This window comes from Pinus tabuliformis, chromosome 8, assembly GCF_031772625.1.
Source record: "Pinus tabuliformis cultivar Carrire ecotype Pingquan chromosome 8, CPIR1, whole genome shotgun sequence".
NCBI classification, from domain to species: Eukaryota; Viridiplantae; Streptophyta; class Pinopsida; order Pinales; family Pinaceae; genus Pinus; species Pinus tabuliformis.
Window position 1 is genome coordinate 446,146,263 of NC_142294.1, and position 22,312 is coordinate 446,168,574.

The 22,312-nt window shown below is 36.9% G+C and overlaps 1 protein-coding gene across 1 annotated transcript; it reads left to right on the plus strand.

The window, feature by feature from the left end:
• Positions 1-440: 440 nt before the first annotated feature.
• On the plus strand, positions 441-1,782 carry LOC149235973 (gibberellin-regulated protein 12-like). Its single transcript, XM_089461488.1, has 4 exons — positions 441-733; positions 831-881; positions 1,220-1,328; positions 1,447-1,782. Exons 1-4 carry the CDS (start codon positions 650-652, stop codon positions 1,626-1,628), a joined length of 426 nt encoding a protein of 141 aa, XP_089317614.1. The 5' UTR covers positions 441-649; the 3' UTR covers positions 1,629-1,782.
• Positions 1,783-22,312: the final 20,530 nt, after the last annotated feature.

Here is a 22,312-nt window from a genome sequence, read left to right on the forward strand (position 1 = left end):
GAAATTTTAACCAAAGTTTTCCTTTGAAAAATATTGTACCTCTTATTGCGGCCTTCACGTGGCCCGAGACAAAAATATTGTGGTAACTTTGTTTTATACAAAGTTTTCTGGCACCCTGCACAGCAGTGATTTTTTCGTGCCTTCATTTTGCAAAAAGCAATACCATTTTATCCAAAGTTTTATCATTTTATAATTTAACCAAAGTTTATCTCTGCAAATATCGGTGTAAGAAATTTATAACCAAAGTTGCGAATTGAAGGTCTTATTGCACGCTTCACGTGCCCCGATGTTATTTCACCGGGGACAAGTGTTTTATGTTCAGAGTGTGCATGTTACCATAAGTTTTATGTGTTTTATGTTCAGGGTGTGCATGTTCTTCTCCGTGCCATGCATGAGCGCCTTGCATGCAGCCAGTGACAGATGTCTCTCGCTCGGAAAATGTTCTGAACAATTGCAGGTTCGTGACCGAAAATTACAGCAGTGAAGCACCTCAACTCTTCTATTTATACTTTCGTATCTCTTCTTCATTTGTATACCCATCCAGGGATCTGAGTGTAATGGGCAACTGTTGTGTAATTTCACTTTTTCTCAGAGCTGACATTGTTTCAAATTAAGCAGCCTGCAATTATCAAGATAACAGAAAGATAGTATGGCCGCAAAATTGCTGCAACTGCAAACTTTCTTGGCACTCACTGCAGCTATTGTACTCTGGATACCTTCGTATGATATATTGGTAAATGACCATTCTGAAATTTCAATATGTGTATGTATTTATATTAATGTATTATGCTAGGTTCGCCATTAATTCACTGGATTGAGAAATATTTCAGGTATTGGCTGATCCTTCTGGGCGCATATTGTATCACTGGCAACCTGCAGAGGTATATAATTAAGGCGATGTTTAATTAGACGATGAAATGTTTTTTCTTTTAATCTGGTAATATAATTACAGTGGGATTATGATTTGTTGTTATTTAACTTGTATTTTGAAATGTATAAATAGATTAAACAAAATATAAAATGTATGAGTCATTAAATTTTTGTAAATTAAACAATTTAGACTTATCACATATACAAAATATATACGTTATTTTGAACGAAATTATCAACGATACATAGATAATTAATATTAACTACACTGTATTTGTAATTATTTGATATGGTTATTGCCCATAATTTCCTCCTTACTTGAATTCATTTTGCTTGCGATTGAAATTAGCCAATTAGTGGAGGAAATAGCAATAATGGCAGTCCAAAGAAGCAGCAGCCACCTCCACCCTATGGGGCTCAGTCACCCTCTAGTGGTTCCGGGACTCTTCATTTTTCTGGTGGGTAGCAACCATTGAAATTTCATGTTAAACTTTATGTTTATGTAGTTTGCTAATTGCTCTGGACATTCATCATAGTTATAATGGGGTAACATATTGTTTTTTTGGGGGAGGTCAGATTGCGGGCCTGCATGCTCAAAGAGGTGTTCTACTACCCACCATTTGAATGCGTGCATGTATTTCTGTGAATATTGTTGTGCCAGATGCCTGTGTGTTCCACCAGGGACTTATGGCAATAAACAGTCCTGCCCTTGCTACAACAACATGACGACCAAGGAAAGCAAACCCAAGTGTCCTTAAATTGAGATTTGTTATGGAAAGCGATAATAACATGACTACGTTGTAATTTCTATTTATCATTAATAATACAGTATCGTCCGTGACTCTGGCCGATTTGAGCATAGGGGAAGAAATGTATGTGCATTCATCCTTATTTTAAAAATTTTCAAAATCATCCCGAGTGTCAAAAGTAAATGATATCTATACATCTTGTAGAATAATAAATTGATCACTAGAAACTTTATAGATCTGTTTCTGGTTCGAAATGTTCTGTTTATAAATGTATAAACATTCAAAGTTCAGTTATTCAACTGCAAATGACAGCGTTGATGTTTCCACCGGCTGTCAACCTCAACCACATTAACTTTGGTGAATTGATTGAGCAGAATAACATAGGAAATGGGGAGCGGGATTAAGAGTTTAGTTTTTATGACAGGTGTCCAATTTCTGAGAGGTGGTGGCAGCGAGTAGCTCAGAGGTGGCAGCAAGGCGGTGACACAATTGCATGTCAAGGCTGTGAATGAACTTTGGATAAAATGTGTTTTGATACCTACTAAATTTACATAAAATGTTATGAATTAATGCTGGGATCTTCCGGAATCTTCGGGTTTAATTTGGCTCAAAGCCCTGCAATGTCTAATTTGTCTCAAAACCATATTAATTGATTATATCAAACATATATTACCATATTAATTGATTATATCAAACATATCTTCAGATGTCATGTAGAGCACGATAGCACACAATTCGGCATATTAATTGATTATATCAAACATATCTTCAGTGTCATGTAGAGCACGATAGCACACAATTCAGTGTCATGTAGAGCACGATAGCACACAATTCGGCGAGTAATGGAGTGGACAATTCATTTTGGACAATTCGTTCTAGTTAGTGCTTGCCAAGGGCAACAATTGTCACACACTTGCAACAACTGTAATACATACTGGGTCAACCCCAACCCCACGAGAATTTCTTTTCAGATAACTTGCTAATTTTTCGATTGTATAGGCAGGGACTACCGGCTGCATGCAGCACTTGTTTTAATAGTGTAAAAAATAATGTGTAATAGACTTTTATCAATTCCAAATTAAACACTAAAATAATTACACATTACCTTCATACTAGTTCTAAAATAAACCTCTAATCTCAACCAACAAACCCTTACACTGAATTGTAAAATAGACCTAAGCCCAACAAACAAATTCACTAAAAACTTTTATTTTTCCTCCGACTAACTCAACCGAACTTCAGTTGCTTCTTCGATCTATGAAAATTTGTGTTTTAGCGTTTTGCATTTTCAATTCAAAACATGAAAAAGAAGAACATTAATCTTTTGTCATGCTCTTTTACCCGTACCTGTTGGCTATGTCAGCTGTGGGCTGTTATTTACAACTGATCATACACCCGGTTCAATACATATATTAATTATAACATTTCAACTCAATTATAACCAATATCCAAATTACTGTACAACACAAAAATATTAAATCTAATCCTTCCTTTTTTTACACTCTTCTTTCTTTTCAGAATCTTTTGTGGGCAACATCTCCAGGATGATTTGCCGCAGTCTAAACAGTAACTTTCTCTTGCAACATCTCCAGGATGATTTGCCGCAGTCTAAACAGTAACTTTCTCTTTTTCAAGCCTACGAGATAGAGCTTATGGAGAGCAACGATATTTGTAGCGTTTGAACTAGCATATATGATGGAGCCATGGACGCATCCGTTTATAATTTGTGAGATAATTCGAATATACAGCATAGCCTTGGTAGCATCGATAACTGAAATATCCTGCGGAGCCATCGCAGTAATGATAATATGCATATCGGGGCGATAATTCACATATTCGAACGAGATAATTGGCATATCGTTTTCATTGTTCACGTATCGCATATCGTTTTGATCGTTTCTATATTGCATATTCTGTTGATAATTAGCATTTCATAAACATAATAATAATAGTAGTGTTATTACTTTGTATATAAGAAGTTGTTTTTATAATAGGTTTAATGGTTAATAGCATGGGAATGAATAAAGGCATCATCTAGAAAAATATTGAACATAACTGGCATTTTTATTCTCCAATAAAAATTGGGGTAAAGCCAGAAAAGTCTTTGATTGATCGAATCGATCCAAGCTTTTCGGCAAGTTTGACCGGACTTGGAGTTGGAAGGGATGATTTTTTCATACATACAACATTTTACTCAATCTAAGTTTCTTTTTAAGAGGTTATAGGTTCAAAGTTAGAACAATAGAGTATGTATATTTTTCAAGATTTAGTAGTCAAATAGCTGCCCCCAAGTGTTCCTTTGTCAATGGATGTTATCATGGGTGGTTGGAAGGGTTTAATAATAACCTCCCCATCCGGGTTCCAATCACTGCTGTTATATGAATTGCTGACGTCAGATGACGCAACCATATGTAACATGATATAAATGATGAGATTTATATGATCCACTCTTCTTCCAAAGGTGGCCCCTCATTTAAGTGTTCTTTCGTCCCAAAAAGTCTCATACACCAATTATGGATAACAGCATGCATTTCTTTATAAGAAATCACATGTTAAAAACCAGAAAAATAAAATATGCATGACTTCTTAAACTTAACTTTGAAAATAAATAATAAATAATTTCCATCAAACTAATAATGAGTAACCAGGGCGTTGTTGATGATAATTCGCGTTTCAAACGGAGCTATCAATAACGGGTTGATAATTGGCATATTGGGGGCACATAATTCGCATATCGCATCGTTAGTTCGAAAACTCATTACACCAGGGTATTAAAAATGTAGACAATCGCTACATTACTGAATATGACAATTAAAAATAATATTTGGTTATGAAAACGAAAATTGAAAAGGAAGGCAGCAATTCGAATCTTAGTTACTGGGAAACCAAAAATGTGTGTAGCAGAATGAAGGTCTCATGCGAATAGTCCCCAAGTATATAGAGCATAATATAGAAGACGGAATATCCCATGAACCACTGCACGATATGGAAGTATAAAACGGGCTAGGGATAAGGAGAATTCCACGGCAACATGCAAAGTAGTAGACAGTGGAGTCACGGGAAAACAGCGGGCATTGCTATTTTTGAGAATAGCAATTGTAATTGGACATATAATATATTGGCTTTCTCACAAGTTTAGAGAACGCTTATCTTAGAGTAGTATATACGCAAGGAGAGAATTTTGTTAAGTATATGCCAAAAATAAAAACAAATGAAAACATTAAAAATAGAAAAGCTCTTCTGTGGTTGAAATGGGGATTGATTGTTACAGGAAACATGCAAAGCAAAGGATGATGGAGTCACGATGAATGAATTGGCATTGCTATCTTGAGAATGACAGCGACCATGAGGGTTGATTGCTACAGGCAAACATGCAAAGCAATGGATGATGGAGTCACGATGAATGAATTGGTATTGCTATCTTGAGAATGATAGTGATAAGGAGGGTTGATTGTTACAGGGCAACATGCCAAGCAATGGATGATGAATCATGGTGAATGAATTGGCATTGCTATCATGAGAATGACAGTGATCACGTGGACTTAGGATATACAAATTTTATTTTACTAATTTAATCACTTTGATTTGGAAACCAGTTATCTATATATATAATATTGTTATACTCTTATTTTCGTTTGCCGGGAAGTGTTTTAAGGAAAATATTGTTAAATAATATTATATTTAAAAATAATAAAACAACACCGAGACCAATTTAAATATGGTAATAACAAATTAATATGAGTAATAAATAAAAAAATTTAGTTTCTATCTCATTTTTTTTCTATTTCATGAAAGTAAATTATTCTATATCTATCTTAATCATATATGTGTGTGTGTTTTTTGGCGAGGAAGTGTTTCACAAAAAGATATTATTAAATAATATTTTATTTAAAAATATTTAAGTAATACGATGCAGAGGCTAGGGTTTGGGGAGTCATGGGCTAGGGTTTGATGCAGGGTTTGCCCTTGGCAGGCCTGCAACAATGACAGAGGGCAGGGGAGACCACAACAGATAAGGACAAGGGAGCACTATCACGAGTCGTAAGAGTAAGACCGATTGGGACAGGTATGGACTGATAGAAGAATGATGAGCCCGACAGGAAGGGGAGCGATCCCCTCCTACAAGAATGTGACGACGGGAGAAGCAAGCAGAAATGGGACTACAGGAAGTCAGGGAAAAAGGGGCAAGGATGCACCGGTCATGGGAGCGCGCTGGCAAGCGGGTCTAGGAGGAAAATGTCTGCCTAGAGCAGCAAAAAAACCAAGGTTTGTTATCCCCAACAACAAACTGGAGGAATATAGAGGGTTTATGAAAGATCATGTGCTGATCTGCAAATTCATAAGGGCCTGGCCTACAGAGAAGGAACTGGTTAAATGGATACAACAACGGTGGCAACCAAAAGGTCACATAGACTTGAAACTAGGAGCGAAAGGCTTCTTTTCAGTAGTATTCTCTAACCTGGAAGACAAAGAGAAGGTATTTGAAGATGGCCCTTATTTCTTCAATAATGCTGGGTTATTTATGCGACACTGGGAAGAATGCTACAACCCGGATCAGGAAAAAAACATTGGCAACACCAATCTAGGTTCACCTGTTTGGCCTCCCAATGAATTTCTGGGACCCAAAAATCCTGAAAGGTATAGGTAACTCGATTGGGACCTTCGTCAAAGTGGCTGACACAACAAAAAAAGGAAGGTACACTTCGTATGCCCAGATTTGTGTTTATATGAACATTACAGAACCTCTCCCTGATTGCATAGAAGTAGAATATCATGATGAAATCTGGCAACAACCTCTGGATTATGAGCACATACCATTTAGGTGTTGGAGATGCCATGAATATGGGCATCTATTCAGATCTTGCCCTCAGAACTTCCCAGAGCCCACTCAAGAAAGTAGGAAGGAAGAAGGATCTGGTAAGGAAACAAAAGGGGGATTCTAGGAGGTCCACAGAAGGAAAAGGGCCCAAAAACCGATGAGTAACCATAAGAACCCACAGAAAGAGAAGGAACAAGAAAATTAGAAAAAATTCGCTATGCTACAGGAAGAGGAAATGGAAGAGATCAATGAGGAAAGCAATGACGAACCAATAGAGCCAATACAGAAAGAGAAAGGGAAAAAGCAAGAACATATCAAAACAGTGGAAGAAAACGAAGGGGAAGTAAATAAAAAACAGATGGAGCAAAGCTAGATGGAGATAGACCCACAGAAAGAAAATTTTAGCGAAGAGGAACAAGTGATGAAGAGATTACTACAGGAATGGAGACACCTAGATGAGAGGTTCATCCCAGAAGACCAAAAGCAGCTATACAAAGAAATGTTTCAACAATGTAAAATGAAACAAGGAACGATCATGATAAGTCAACCCGAACATCTAGGATCACAGGGGGGACAGGGGCAGGAAGTAGGAGTATCAGGCAAAGGAGGAAAAAAAAGGGGAGGTAGACCCATGAGTGAATTCATCTAAATGGTGGGAGAAATGCTTGTTAACTCAGGAAGAATGGTGCCATTATCAGAGGTATTCCACCAACCAACCAAACTATTGAAATGATAATCACGACTTGGAACATAAGAGGTCTAAATAGTAAAGGGAAACAGAGATATCTCTAGGTAAGATTGAGGAAAGATAAACCTAGTGTGATGTTGCTTCAAGAAACCAAGATCAATGAACTAAAACTAAAGGAGATCATGCGAAATGTCAAGCCCAGGTATGAGATAGTAGGACAAGATGCTATAGGAAGTGCAAGAGGTTTGGCCATACTTTGGAACCCTGAAGAGGTATGATTTGACAAATGGGTAAGTATGCCAAGAATCCTCTTGGGCAAATTTAGAAACATTGGATCCAAAGATTGGGTTATCCTCTCAGGGGTCTACGGTCCTCATATCCCAGGAGAAAGAAGGACTTTCATCTGAAACTTAGTAAATGTGTGATGTTTGCACTAAGATACACCATGGATTATAGGCGGGGATTTCAACATGATTACATCCCTGAATGAAAAAAGATGAGGTGTAAGAAGAATAGATGGAGATATGGAATTGTTTGCGGATACCATAAATGATCGGAGGCTAGTGGATATCCTAACTAATAATGGGATACACACCTGGAATAACAAAAGAGGAGGGAAGCATCAGATTGCCTCAAGATTAGATTTCCTAATATCTAAGTAGATTATAAGTAGAGACATTTTTGTGGAAGCGATGATATTAGCTAGGATGGGATCGGACCACTGGCCAGTTAAATTAGAGATAGATCTCAAAGCCAGTCCTAAAAATTGATCATTCATATTCGAGGCTTTCTAGATCAGGGACCTTAAGTTTATAAGCAAAGTAGAGGAATGGTGGAAGCAAAGTGAACAAAGGGGAAGAAACAGAATGCAAACGTTTCAGCTTAAGCTAAAGGAAATGAAGTGAAAAATCAAGAAGTGGAATCAAGAGGAATTCATAAACATAATACAGGACCAACAACAGTTAAATAAAAGGATGATGGAAATACAACAAGAAATGATAAAGGAAGGGTGTAGTGAAGAATTAGCAGTAGAAGAAGGTAGACTAGTTAGCCAAATAGAGGAAAGAAGGAAACAGGAAGAAATATTATGGAGGCAAAAGTCAACAGTAAAGGGAGGGAGAAAGGAACACCAAAGTTTTCCATAAAGCGATGGTACAGTAAAGACAAAGAAGCATAATATTTTCCCTGAAAAAATGAAGAAGGAGTCCGACAAAATCAGCATGAGGATATGGAGGAAATCTTGGTTAGACATTTCAAAGATCTTCTAATGGAACCACAAGAGGAAAGGCAAGAAGCAGCTCGAAGAATATGCAGCCAAATCCCTAATATGATTACCAGAGATCAAAACCTTGCTTTAATGAGAGCAGCTACGATAGAGGAGGTGGAGGAAGTGGTGAAAGGACTGAAGAAAAATAAGGCCCCAGGACCGGATGGCTTTACAACGGAATTCTATCAAGCTACATGGAAGTTCATAGGCAATGACATCCTGGAGGTGGTGGAAGAATCTAGAAGAAATCAAAAGGTATGGCCAAGTTTAAATGCCACTATCCTCTCTCTCATCCCTAAAACTTCCAAGTTAGATGATCCACAGGGATTTAGACCTATCGCCCTCTGTAATGTTATTTATAAAATTATCTCCACTCTGATAGTTAAAAGACTGAAACCGATTTTGCCTAGTATTATATCCCCAGAACAAACAGGGTTTGTGGAGGGTAGACAGATCTTAGATGGACTGATAGCATCCCAAGAAGTGGTGCACTCGCTAAGAGCAAAAAAGATGGCTGGAATGATGATTAAATTGGATCTATCCAAAGCCTATGATAGATTAAACTGGGAATACCTGAGGAAAGTTCTGGAGGCCTTTGGTTTCTGTAACAAATGGATAGATTGGATCTCGATGATGATATCTACCCTGGAATTCTCAATCCTCTTAAATGGAACCTCGTCATCCACCTTCAAAGCCACTAGAGGTCTTAGGCAAGGGGATACCTTATCCCCGTTCCTTTTCATTATTGTCGTAGATGGGCTAGGAAGGTATATCAAAAAGGAAGTGCAGGAGGATAGAATCAAAGGGATAAGGGTTTGGGGGAATGATCTCCCGATAACACACCAGCAATTCGTGGATGATATCATGCTATTCTGTGTTGTATCTCTCAGGGAAGTCAAAAGGATGAAGGACATCCTTGATCTCTTCATGGAAGCCTCGGGCACTCAAATTAACAAGGAGAAATCATGTGCTTACTTCTTCAACACAACTGGTAATGTAAAAAATTACCTTGTAAGAATTTTGGGATTCAGGGTAGGTGAGTTACCCACAAAGTATCTAGGAATACCCTTGGCAATCAATTCTCTTAAGATGGAAAATTGGCAGCAGACTATACAGAAGATCCTAGGAAGGCTAGCCAACTGGTCTTTCAGATCCTTAAACCTTGCAGGAAGAGTATTCTTGGTAAAAGCAGTCCTATAATCGATAACGATTTACCAATTATTTGAGATGGCAACCTCGAAGGGGGCATGCTCCAAAATGGTGGAAATATTTAAGAAATTCATATGGGGAGGGCCTCAACAACGGAAAAAATGGGCTTTGATTTCCTGGCAAGGATTGACTAGGAAAATGGAGGAAGGGGGCTTGGGGCTGAGGGATACATACCTCATCAACCAAATTATGGGAGCCAAGTTGTGGTGGAGATGGATGGCAGGGGGAGGAGACCTCTAGAAACAAATATGGACGAGGAAGTTTAATATTCCAGGGAGAGTAGAAGATATATTAAGGTATGCAGAACCACCAAGAGGATCTACCATCTGGAACCTGGCAAGAAAAAACAAGGACATAATCACAAACCATGCTTTCTGGGAAATACGAAATGGAAAAATACCAAAGTTCTGGGATGAGACATGACAACAAAGAGAAAAAATAAATGTAAAACAAGAATTCAGAAATCTTATACAATTTTCAAAAGATGTAGGCCTAAATCGAGTAGATGAGTTCTGGAAAGAAGCCCACAATGAGGAGGACTGGAGAATTTGGAAAAACCCAGAGGAATGGGGTCAAAATATAGAAGAAGAACAGAGAGAGCTCTGTGTAAAAGAAATGGAAACAAGAAAGATATCTATTAGAACAAAACCTGATATCTTGAGATGGGAACGCTCCATGAAAGGGACTTTCATGGTAAAAGAAGCATATGACTTAAAAACTGAGTAGGAACAGGAAGGACCCCAACATCTATGGAAACAAATCTGGCATATAAAATGGTGGCCGAAAGTTGCTCACTTCCTCTGGTTAACATGCAAAGGCCAAATTTTGACATGGGACCAACTGCAGAAAAGAGGGATGCAAGGACCATCCCTATGTGGTCTATGTAAGCAGGACAATGAAAATATCGAACATTTAATGAATTCATGTCAGTTCACTCAACAACAGTGGGAAGCCATCTATGGGGTCTTCGGAAGGATGGATAGGAATCAACAGAGCATAAGAGAGACAATCCAACAATGGGGACGAGGCCACTTTGTCAGCCTGGTTCTTAACAGAGCATGGGGGCTAGCAATAGGATTTAACCTTTGGATGATATTGAAGGAATAGAATCGATGGATCTTCAAAAACAACGAATCCACTCCAAAGCAGGTATGGAAAGGAGTAATAAAACACATCAGGGAAACCATCCTAGCAGAAGAATGGTGCCAAGAGGACTGGGAGACCTCGCCACAGGAAGCAAAAATTCTAAAAAAACTCAACCTAACCAAAGAAATGGTGGGAGCGCATACATGGAAAGCAACAAGGAAGAGTAAGGAATTGCCCCAGAATTTCACGAGACCAGCAGAAGGATTCATTAAATTGAACTTTGATGGAGCCTCCAAAGGGAACCCGAGTATTGCAGGGATAGGAGGCATCTTCAGAGATTGCCAAGGCAGGGTTAGAATATTGTATTCAGCACATTGCGGCATGATGAATAACAATGAAGCAAAACTATGGCAGTATGACAAGGTATGAGAATAGCTGTCAGGCTCGGGTATAAACAACTGGAAGTTGAATGGGATTCATTACTAATAATCAACTTGATGCAGAAACTCTACAATGGAAAGGCATGGGACAAACTGAGCCAAAGTTGGAGAATAGTAAGCCTCATCCAAGAATTGGGAGAAATAATGAAATGGTTCGATTATATGATAATAAAGCACATAAAAAGAGAAGGGAATAAAGCGGTAGATTTCCTAGCCAACTGGGGGTGTAACCAGAAAGCAGGACACATGGAAAGAACGTGGCCCATTCAACCAAGGGATACAAGAATGGACCCGCTACGAGAAATATTAGCCCAAGATGACTGTCATGACCATACGCAATGATAATGAGCATAAAACACCCCCGATTAGGGTGACGAAGTGGGTAATTAAGTTAATTATGGTCGTCAGAGACTAGGAGGCAAAAGCACTGCCCACTATAGCCCACACGATTATACCACAAGGCGTGGTGGAATCCTACATGTACGTAGCGGTGCTAGAAGGGAGAAGTGGCAGGTGGTACGTAGGCAAGAGGAGAGGTGGGAAGGATGGCGACGTAAGGTGGATGAGATGGCAGGTAGGTAGGGTAGAGTATGAGAGGGAGTGTAGGGAAGAGAGGGTGGCTAGATTGTAGGGTAGCAGGAGAACAAAAGTGGAGGACTGACCATACTCGCACTCAACAAGTAGGCATAGTAACCGTGGGTATGTTAATCGTTTTCTTTCTGTAATTCGTGAAGGAAAGTTCAGTATGCTAGGTGGGGGAAGGAACTTGAGCCGGGTTGGGAAGATCATTCCTTGGGGAGAGGTCATGCTGTGCAGAGAGAGCAAAAGCAGAGAGGAAGAGTGGCCTTGTAGCTTTGAGTTGATTCTTGCCAAGTTCGAGGGTATAGAAGTTAATAGGGAGTGGTGCATTCTAGTCAGGGCTAAGGCTTGCGGGACTAGCAAGGAGATTATCTGGGTGGAATGGAGGACTGTGGGTCCGGAGAAGTTCCTTAGGCTGGAATTCTGGGTGGATGGGGGGGTTATGGTAGCAGAGAAGAGCCAGCATGGGAAGGGAAGCTGGGCAGGAAGCCAAGCAAGGAATGAGTGACAAGCAGAGGAGGTAGTGCCATGAGGGAAGGAAGTGGTGATGGAAAGCAAGGAAGGGGAATGGAGGAGAGCCCCAATGTGAAGCTCCCTTTGTTTGCTATCACGGGGTTGCACAGGGAATGGGTTAGCCTGAGGGACCTTATCGCGGGAGGAAGGGACAGGGGAGGAGAGATAGAGGCTATGGGTCTGATTGAGAGGTAGGTCAGGATGAGTAGGGAGAAGGTGAGGACCACTCATGGTCCACTTGAATTCCTGAGAGCAACAGAGTGTAGGAAGAAAGGTGGCAGTATCGGGGAACAGAAACCCCACGAGATAATTGGTATCTGGATGGGTACTAGTTGTTTTATCCTGACTTTGAATTGTAACCACTGTGAATAGGTAATAGACACCGGTAACATGGTGCGACTAGCCAGAGGTAGGGGTCGAGGAGGACGAGGTAAATTGGGTCCTCGTCCAAAGGACCTGGGAACCTCGAAGCCGAAGAAAGGCAAAAGACCCATGGACGAGACTATCTAGGAGGCAGCAAAAGCTTACAAGGTAGGAATGGACGCTGGGATCTGAAAAATTATAGAAGAAATGGAGGATAGAATTCTGGAAGAGGAATTTAAGGATAAGATGGATGATTGGAAAGACCACATCCCAGAGTCAAGGAACACCACAGGCAGACTGTCTCAATTTAAACAGACTCTACACCTATACTAGCTCATGAAAAGACTGGTAGGGAAAGTAATGGAGCAAGTGTCCATGGGGATGGCGCTGATTGTCACAGACATGCCAGACTATAAAAAGGACCTGCAAACAATCTTGTTCCAACTCTGTAAGTAGGACATAAGACTGGACCGTATACAACGACACATTCCATGTATTATTGAAATGGCACCAAAACCTGGAGATTCAGCGAAAGATCCAACAACTGTGGAGTCAGAATTGGAAGACCTCAAAAAATAGATGAGTTCAATGACCTCAGCATTTTGTTTTCAGTGGGTAGAATTCTTTTGCATGCATGCTTATGGGATCTAAGACTATGGACTGGTTCTTAAATAGTTATGTATATATTGCTTAGATAGAAAAACTGATAACATATCGTTTTTGGATGGCTTACAATATGCATAGGCAGCCAACAAACTTGGTTTCCCAATGGGCAAGTTGAGGCCACCTATTAACTATATCTGGTTTCACTTTGCTTTTATATAAATAGAAAACAAAGCCCTACCTTAGCTTACAAAAAAAATATTTAAACTATATTGTAATAACAAATTAATGTTGGTTATAAATAAAATATTTTAAGTAAATTATAAATAAAATATTTTAATTTCCATCTCGTTTCACTTTCATTTTAATTGAAAATAATGTTTTCTACTTTTAACCCAAGATTTATTAAGTACATAGAAATATCCAATATTTTGACTTTGAAATACAAGATTTGAAATGTTTACACCCTCAAAAATTCTACACCTACTAAATCCAAAGTAAATTTAAACTAGTCATCTTTCTTTTCAATAGGAAAAATTAACTTTATATATAAATATATATCTTATTATAATGCTTTCTTTAAATCATTATATTATGTTTTTATATAAATTATGATAACATTTTATTGCATATGAAACTTTTGTTTAATAAATTTTTTGTTTTTATAAATTTTATAATTCGTTTCTCTGATATAAATTGTTTTCCACAAAATTCTATCATCAAAACGTAGGTTTTCTATTTTTATTAAATTCTCATAGGAAGCCATTAAATCCTTCAAAATGCAAATATAAAAAAATAATATTATTAATTAATTATTAATTTAATATATTTAATAAATTAAATTATTTATAATAATATTATTAATTAGTATTTGCATTAATCAATTATAAAAAATAATATAAATATTTAATTATTATAAATTAAATATATTTAATAAGAACCAATCTTCCTAATTAGTAACTATTATTAAATCATTTATTAATTAATATTATTACTAATATTAATATTAATTATTTGAAATTATCATAATAATATTATTTGATTAAAATTCATAATAACTTCATATTAAATATTATTATAAAAATAAAAAATAAAAATAATATCATATTTAAATAATTAAAATTATGTATAATTCAAATGGCTAATTATGGAAAATAAATTATTAAAAATTAAGTAGTGATTTTAAAATTTATTTTCATAATATGAAATCACTACATATTTATTTGAAATGTTGAATAATTTCTTTTTTCCATCTGTATTTTTTTATTAATTAAATATTTATTTTTAAAAATTTTAAAAACATGTGTCAACTCCATATTAAACAATAAAAATATTACATATCATTGTCACACTAAAATGTATACTTAATCTCTCAACACAATTATTTTATTCCCTCACAAATTTATATAATAAAAATATTTAATATTTATTCATATATATATATATTAGTTATTTTTAAATCGATTTTACTATATTATTGTACATAATAGTGCTTTTTTAATGTGTTATTTATGGATGATACATTTAAATTAATCTTGACGTTGACATTTCAGAACTATGTAAAAAATTAGATTTCTGCCAACTGGCTAGTAGCTCTGCTCAACAATTTCCTAGGGATTTGAGATTATTCCAATTCTAATAAGTTCCTCCGTGATAAGTTCCTCATTATTATTGATATCATTAATTTATATATAAATTTTTTTATTTTACAATAAGATGTGTAATTCATTTTTTACTCAAGTTAAAGTTGATGCATAACCTTTTGACACATGGTTAATCATGTAAATGTGTGCATTGGTAAGACATTCTTTGTGTTGCAATTACACTTTCAAATTAAATTTCTCATTCACAAAATATCCAACAAATTTCTAACATATAATTTTATTTTTTCTTTTGAATTGCAAAAATTGAGTTCATACATTCATAGATAATCATATATGTAATTATCTTCTCTCATGACTAAAATTACTAAAATTTGGATGAGTTGAAATTTTCCAAAAAAGAATCCAAACTCCCTGTTTTTTTTCCACAAAGTCTTAGATTTCTTCTAAACTTAATAAAGAAACTACTTCCATCTCTATCCACAAAAGTGGATGAGATTTTTTATTTTCTTTCTAACATCATTCTTATCCAAACTTTCAAATCGTTAAACTAAAAAAAAACCAATTTACCAATAAAAGAAAGGAATCAAATTCCTTCCACATTTCATTTGTTTTTTTCCAATTTCAAGAGTAAGATACTCCTACATTAGACTCCCGGGGAAAGAAATTATCCACTATCTATTGAAAATTTTTCCAATGCTTGGACATGTCTACAACAATCATCCAAGTAGCATCCTCCAATGGCTGATTCCTCCACTTCACCAAAAACTAAAAGTATTATTTTCCTCTAGTTTTCTTCACCACTTTTTGATCTAATAACCCATCAATTTCCTTTTGAGTTTCTTTCGACAGTTATTGCTTCCATTCAAAAATCTAATTTATTTCAATGGAAGACTCATCATATGAAACTTCTTTTGTTCCCCAAAAGGAATGCAAATCAGAAACATTAAATTGGGGAAATACCAACATTGTTTGGAAGCTCCACTTCATAAGCATTTGAGGAAAATTTTCTTAAAATTTTACAAGGTCTGATCTTCTTGAGTTTTAACTTGTTGTAAGTTCCTTTAGGAAATATTTCTTTCTTGAAATGTACCATCACTAAATCACCAATATCAAAGTTCTATTGCCTTCTCTTCAAATCAACCCTTTATTTATATTTGATGTTGCTTTCCTGTAGTTGTTTCTTAACTCTTTCTTTCAATTCTTGCATGCTCACTGCAAATTCTTCACTTTTTGTACTTCTTATATCTTGTTTCCCCAAATTTCTCAATTCATATACTCCCCTTGGATGCATTCCATACAATATCTGGAAGGGACTCATACCTATACTTCTGTTGGGTGTATCATTGTATGCAAATTTAGCCTGAGCAAGAACCTGATCCCATTGTTTGGGAGTTTCACTTACCAAGCTTCTTAGGATGTTTCCCAAGCTCCTATTCACAACTTCTGTTTGCCCATCAGTTTGTGGGTGATAGGCTGAGATAAAGTTTATAATAGTACCAAAATTCTTCCATAATGTTGTCCAAAAATGACCAAAAAACCTTGTGTCTCTATTATATACAATGCTTCTAGGAAATCCATGCAACCTTACAACCTTTTTAAAGAATAAATTGTCAACATTGATGGCATCACTAGTTTTACTAAAAGGTATAGAATGTGCCATTTTAGAGAATCTATCAACCAAAACATAGATAGAGTAATTACCTCTTTGATTCCTTGGCAATCCTGATATAAAGTCCATGCTCACTGAATCCCATGGCATAGTAGGAATTGGTAATGTCTGATATAAACCTATATTTTGACTTCTTCCCTTTGCATGCCAGGAGGTCTTACATTTTGCAACAAACCTTTTCACAAAATCTTGCATACCTGGCCAATTATAAAAAGCATTCAACTGAGCAAAATCTTTATCTTGCCCAAAATGTTTTGATAATCCTTTGCTATGCTTTTCCTTGATAAAATTTTCTCTCATAGAACATTTGTGTATGCACAATCTGCTATCTTTAAATAACAATCCTTCCTACAACATAAATATTAACCATGGATTTCTATCACCACTAACTAGATTTTTACAAGTAACATATGAATCTTTAAAATCAACATCTTCCTTATACATCTCCTTCATTTTACCAAATCTGAATGTGCTGATTTGAAACTCATGGAAAGTCAAATTTATTCTACTCAATACATCAGAAACCTTGTTTGATTTACCACTTGTATCCTTGATGACAAATGTGAAATTTTGCAAGAACTCCACCCATTTAGCATGTCTATGATTCAATTTAGCCTGTCTGTTTATAAACTATAGGACATGGTTATCAGTATACATAACAAATTCTTTGGGCATAAGATAATGCATCCATTTTTTTAAAGCTTGAACTCTCACATAGAACTATTTATCATAAGAGGAATACTTATACCTTGCTTCATTTAATTTTTCATTGAAATATGCAATCACCCTTCCTTCTTGACTTAGGACAACTCCAATAACAACTCCACTTGCATCTATCTCAACTTGAAAATTTTTGTTAAAATCTGGTAAGGCTAATACATGTTGTTCAGTTATCCGTTGCTTCAGTATTTTCAAATTTCTATCAACTTCTTTAGTCCATTTAAATGGATACTTTTTTCCCTTTATTATGACAACAATGGGTGCACACAAACTACTTTTATTATTTGTAAACTTTCGGTAGAAACTTGCAAGACTGTGAAAGCTTCTTACCTCAAACACATTCCTTGGAATAGGCCAGTTAATGATTTCCTTCACTTTATCTGGATCCATCTTCAATCCTTCTTCCGAAATCACAAATCCCATGTATACCAACTCATTCTTCATGAAGCTACATTTCTTTAAATTTATCAACAACTTCTCTTGCTACAGGGTGCTCAAAACTAATTTGAGATGCTTGAGATGCTCTTCTTTTGTTTGGCTATACACTAAAATGTCATCTAGATAAACAATAACAAATTTACCTGTAAATTCTTTCAAGACTTCATTCATTAATCTCATAAATGTGTTAGGTGCATTGGTAAGGCCAAAAGGCATTACCAACCACTCATACAACCCATTGTTTGTTTTGAAAGTTGTTTTCCATTCATCCCCCTCTCTAATTCTAATATGGTGATAGCCACTCTTGAGATCAATTTTAGAAAAATACTTAGCACCACTCAAACAATCAATCAAATCTTCAATGCGAGGAAGTGGAAATCTGTACCTGATTGTAATTTTATTGATGGCCCTTGAATCAATACACATTCTCCATCCACCATCTTTATTTGGGCTGAGCACGGTGGGAACAACACATGGAATTAAGCTCTCCTTTATTAATCCTTTGTCCAACAACTCCTACACTTATTTCTTTATGTCATCATTTTCTTATGGGCTCATGAAATATGTTGCTTTATTCGAAAGGCTTTCCCCTGAAATTAGATCTATATGATGACTAATGCTTCGAAAATGAGGCATCTTACTTGGAAACGCATCAACAATTATATCTGCAAACTCACCCAACACAACTTTGACTTATTTAGGAAATTCATTTAAATTTTCGCTAGAAAGAATTAACTCACGCTTAGTAATCAAAGAAAAATGAATTTATTCTTTCTATTTGAGCTCTTGCAACAATGCCTTCCTATCCATAAGTAGCACACTACAACCAACTTCCTCTTTCATATCCTTATCCGAAATTAAATAGGAATGCAACAAATCATAGATATAACCATAAATACAAAGATGTAGTAGAAATAACACTTGATTTCATTAATATCAAATATTAAAATATGATTACAAACAAAATTGAAATAAACTGGCTCGAGCGATGGTAGCTTATCTCTGAGAAGACATGTCGAAGCTACATGCCTCTGAACTATGTTACAATGAGGCTCAAAGGCCTATTTATTATTGAGAAATAACGGAAAACCCTAAACATCCAAAAACCTAGCCCTAGGCGATGAAGAGCCAAAACTGTGGGCCTCTTTTGGGTAAATTGGTACATCATCTTCTCGAGGTCGTAAATTTGACATACGATATTCGTTTGGTTATCATAATACCTTGTTTCAAAGAACTCAAAGAGGAGGCCAAAAGCAAAAGGCAAGGTGGATTGGGATTTTTCGGTCTCTTTGTTTTCCCTAAAAACTTCTTTTAGGGCCTCAAAATGACTCTAGAAGTTCATGACCTGAAAAACTCCAAAAAATAGTAAACTGTGCTACAATTAAAGAATGTGAAAGATTGAAAATGACAGTGTTGAAGGTCCAAGTGGAATAAGCAGGTGGCCACCAATATCCACTTGGATCAGTCCTGCCCCCTTATGAAGCAATGGTCCCCTTTATGTTGAGTGCATCCATGAGATGGGGAAAATTCTACTATACTTGGTTGCTAGTGAGCCACTTACCTTGGTGCAGGAGTTGGCCAACTTTGACAACCCGATATAGTTGGATCTTTTGCTAGCAGCTGTGCTTGACATGTGTGTCGATGATTCAATCACTTGTGGCATGTTCCATGCAGTTTGGGTTTCCCTGTGTTGGTGTGAGTTGTTCCACAATGTCGAATGTGTCCAACAATGGTGGAAAGTATGGCCAAAGGTGGTCTACATTCAACACTAGGTGCAAACCAATGAATGGTGGAATGTTGAGTTCGAAGGCATTGTCCCCTGCAGCCTTGGTGATGGTGTATGACCCATATCACAGTGGGCGAAGCTTGCAGTGTGGTCTAGCGAGGCACTCCTCATTAGGGGAATTTTGAGGTCTAAAATGGGCCTCCTAAGGAAATTGTAAAATAATAGTGGAATAATAAATAAAGATTAGATTACATCATCAAGTTTAGAGGGAAAAAGAAAGAAAAAACTATTTTTTCAACTCATATTTTCAACTTATCTGCTTATGGGTTTACTCACATTTCAAGAAAAAACACTTGTTGGATGCATAATTTAGTTCCTCATCCAGGGAGTACCCATGTTGCATACGTTCAATGGACCTCGCTACACAAAAAATGAGAAATACATGAAAAATGTGACTGCAATCACGTGTTTTCATGTATTTCTCATTTTGTGTGTAGCAGGGTTCATTGAAAGCATGCAACATGGGTACTCCTTGGATGAGGAATTAAATTTTCCATCCAAAAAGTACTCCCGCTCGAAATTTGAGTAAAATCTTAGGGAGATAATTTGGAAATACGAGTTGAAAAAGTAGTTATATTATTTTATTATTTTTTATTAATTTTACTTTTTTACTCCAAAAATGGTGAATCATCCCCCATGGTTGACATCATCATCTTGAATCCTATTGGTTTTTATAAAGTTTATTTTGGTTGTACATTTTTCTTAGGAGGCCCATATTAGACTTCAAAATTCCCCTAATGTTTGCAAATGTAGCCAAACTTTGTCGTCCACCTGGAACTTGTACGACTCTTGATGTTGATCATGGCGCTACTTTTACTTAGCATTGGATCTATCTAATATATGATGGACTTGTTGAGATATGTGTTGAATGCGCTCAATGAAGCTTTTAGCCCTATCGTCTTCAGACTTGCCATGAGCTGAATCTGCCTAAGTAGATGCAAATGCTATGGCCACATCAATGGGACATAATGGGTGGAATCGCAACCCTACCTGAAAGGGGTTGTGGCCTGTTGAGATATGCAGAGCTCTATTGTAGCTGCGTTGGAAATAGGGGAGGTTTTTATCCCATGTGTGTGGATGCTTTGAGTTGTACATGTGCAAAATGTGTACGATCAACCTGTTGAAGACTTTTCTTTAGCCATTAGTTTGGGGATGGAAAGTCGTGGAATTAGTGAGTTTGGTATCCAACATCGACTAGATACTCAACCAAAATGCACAAAGGAATCTGTTGTCCCGATTTGAGACAATGGATTGTGGGATCCCAAAGTGTACCCACATTTGCTCAAAAAAGGGCTTAGCAATGGTCTCTGTTGTGATACTCCTCTTGCAGGCTGCCATAATGGCAATCTCAGAGAATCTGTCGACGACCATGAAAACATAGTCATCATCGTGCTTAGTAGAAGGAAGGGCCGACATGTAATCCATGGAGATGGATTCCCAAGGTCGACTAGGAGTAGTTAGATGAGTATATAGGCCTTGCTTCTTGATGGTTGGTTTGGCAATTGCACATACAGTGCAGGATTTAATGTACCTCCCAACGTCCTGATGAAGGTTCGGCTAATAAAAATACTTCTAAAATACTGCCATTGTTTTGTCTACTCCAAAATGTCCAGTGACTTGACTGTAGTGCCCAACTCAAATCATCTTGGCACACTCACTTGAAGGAATACATATGTGTCTGAGGTGGCATAATAGTGCATACAGGAGATGAAAATTTGGAACTTGCTTACCTTATAGGAGTGTCTAGTATGTGATGCCGAATTTTATATTTCTCTCGTAAATATGCTGCCACCCCGAAGTCTCATGCACATAGGAGTCAAGCACAGTGATCAATGCCATGAATGGCGGTCAGCTGAGGCAGTCTGCAAAATTATTAGTGCTTCGCTTCTTATAATTAATGTTCAAATGGAATTGTTGTAGGTATGTGGACCATTTCTGATGACGATCATTCTGTAAATTCCTTTGTTTCTATATGAATTCCATGGCTTGGTGGTCTGTGTGGACGGTCGTTTCCTTCCCTAAAATGCAATGCTTCCATTGACGACAGACTTGCATAATGGAATACATTTCTTTGTCATAACTGTGATACTTTCAGACTGTGCCTAAGAGTCTCTAACTGTGGTAAGCCACTAGGTTCCCTTTGAGTAAGAACTGCACCAATACAATAGTCAGAGGCATCTGTCTCAATCTCAGATGGTTGTTGCAGGTATGGTAATATGAGCACTAGTGCAGAGGAGAGTGTTGCTTCAAATCAAAAAATGCCTTTTGTTGGGCTTCAAACAAAAAGAACTTTGCTTTCACTCCACCCTTAGTGACTTGACTTAAAGACCAAGTGATATGAGAGAACCTCAACATGAACCTATGGTAGAAATTAGCAAGGCCTAGGAAGTTGCGGAGCTTTATTAGAGTGGTTAGTGCTGGCCAATCCCTAATGACTTGTATCTTTCCCAGGTCCACATGCACACCCTTCTCATCAATGATGTATCCTAGATATTGAGCCTGGGTGATGCCAAATGTGCATTTATAGAGATTGGCACACAACTTATGTTGTCACAGGGTTTGGAGGACCCGTTGAATATGGTGGAGGTGCTCTTCCCAACTCTGGCTAAAAATCAAGATGTCATATAAATACACCACTAAAAATGCATTGGTGAAGGGTCGGAAGATGTTTTCCATCAATATCATGAAGGTTGTGATGGAAATTGTCAACCCAAAAGGCATGACCAACCAATAGAAAATGCCCTCCTTAGATTTGAAGGCAGCCTTCCACACATAAGAGGGTTCGATAGGCACCTGGTGATAAACAGACTTCAAGTCAATCTTGCTAAAATATTTGGGCCCCTTGAGATGTTCCAGAAGGTCATCAATCCATGGGATTGGGTACGTATTCTGAATAGTGATCTTGTTTA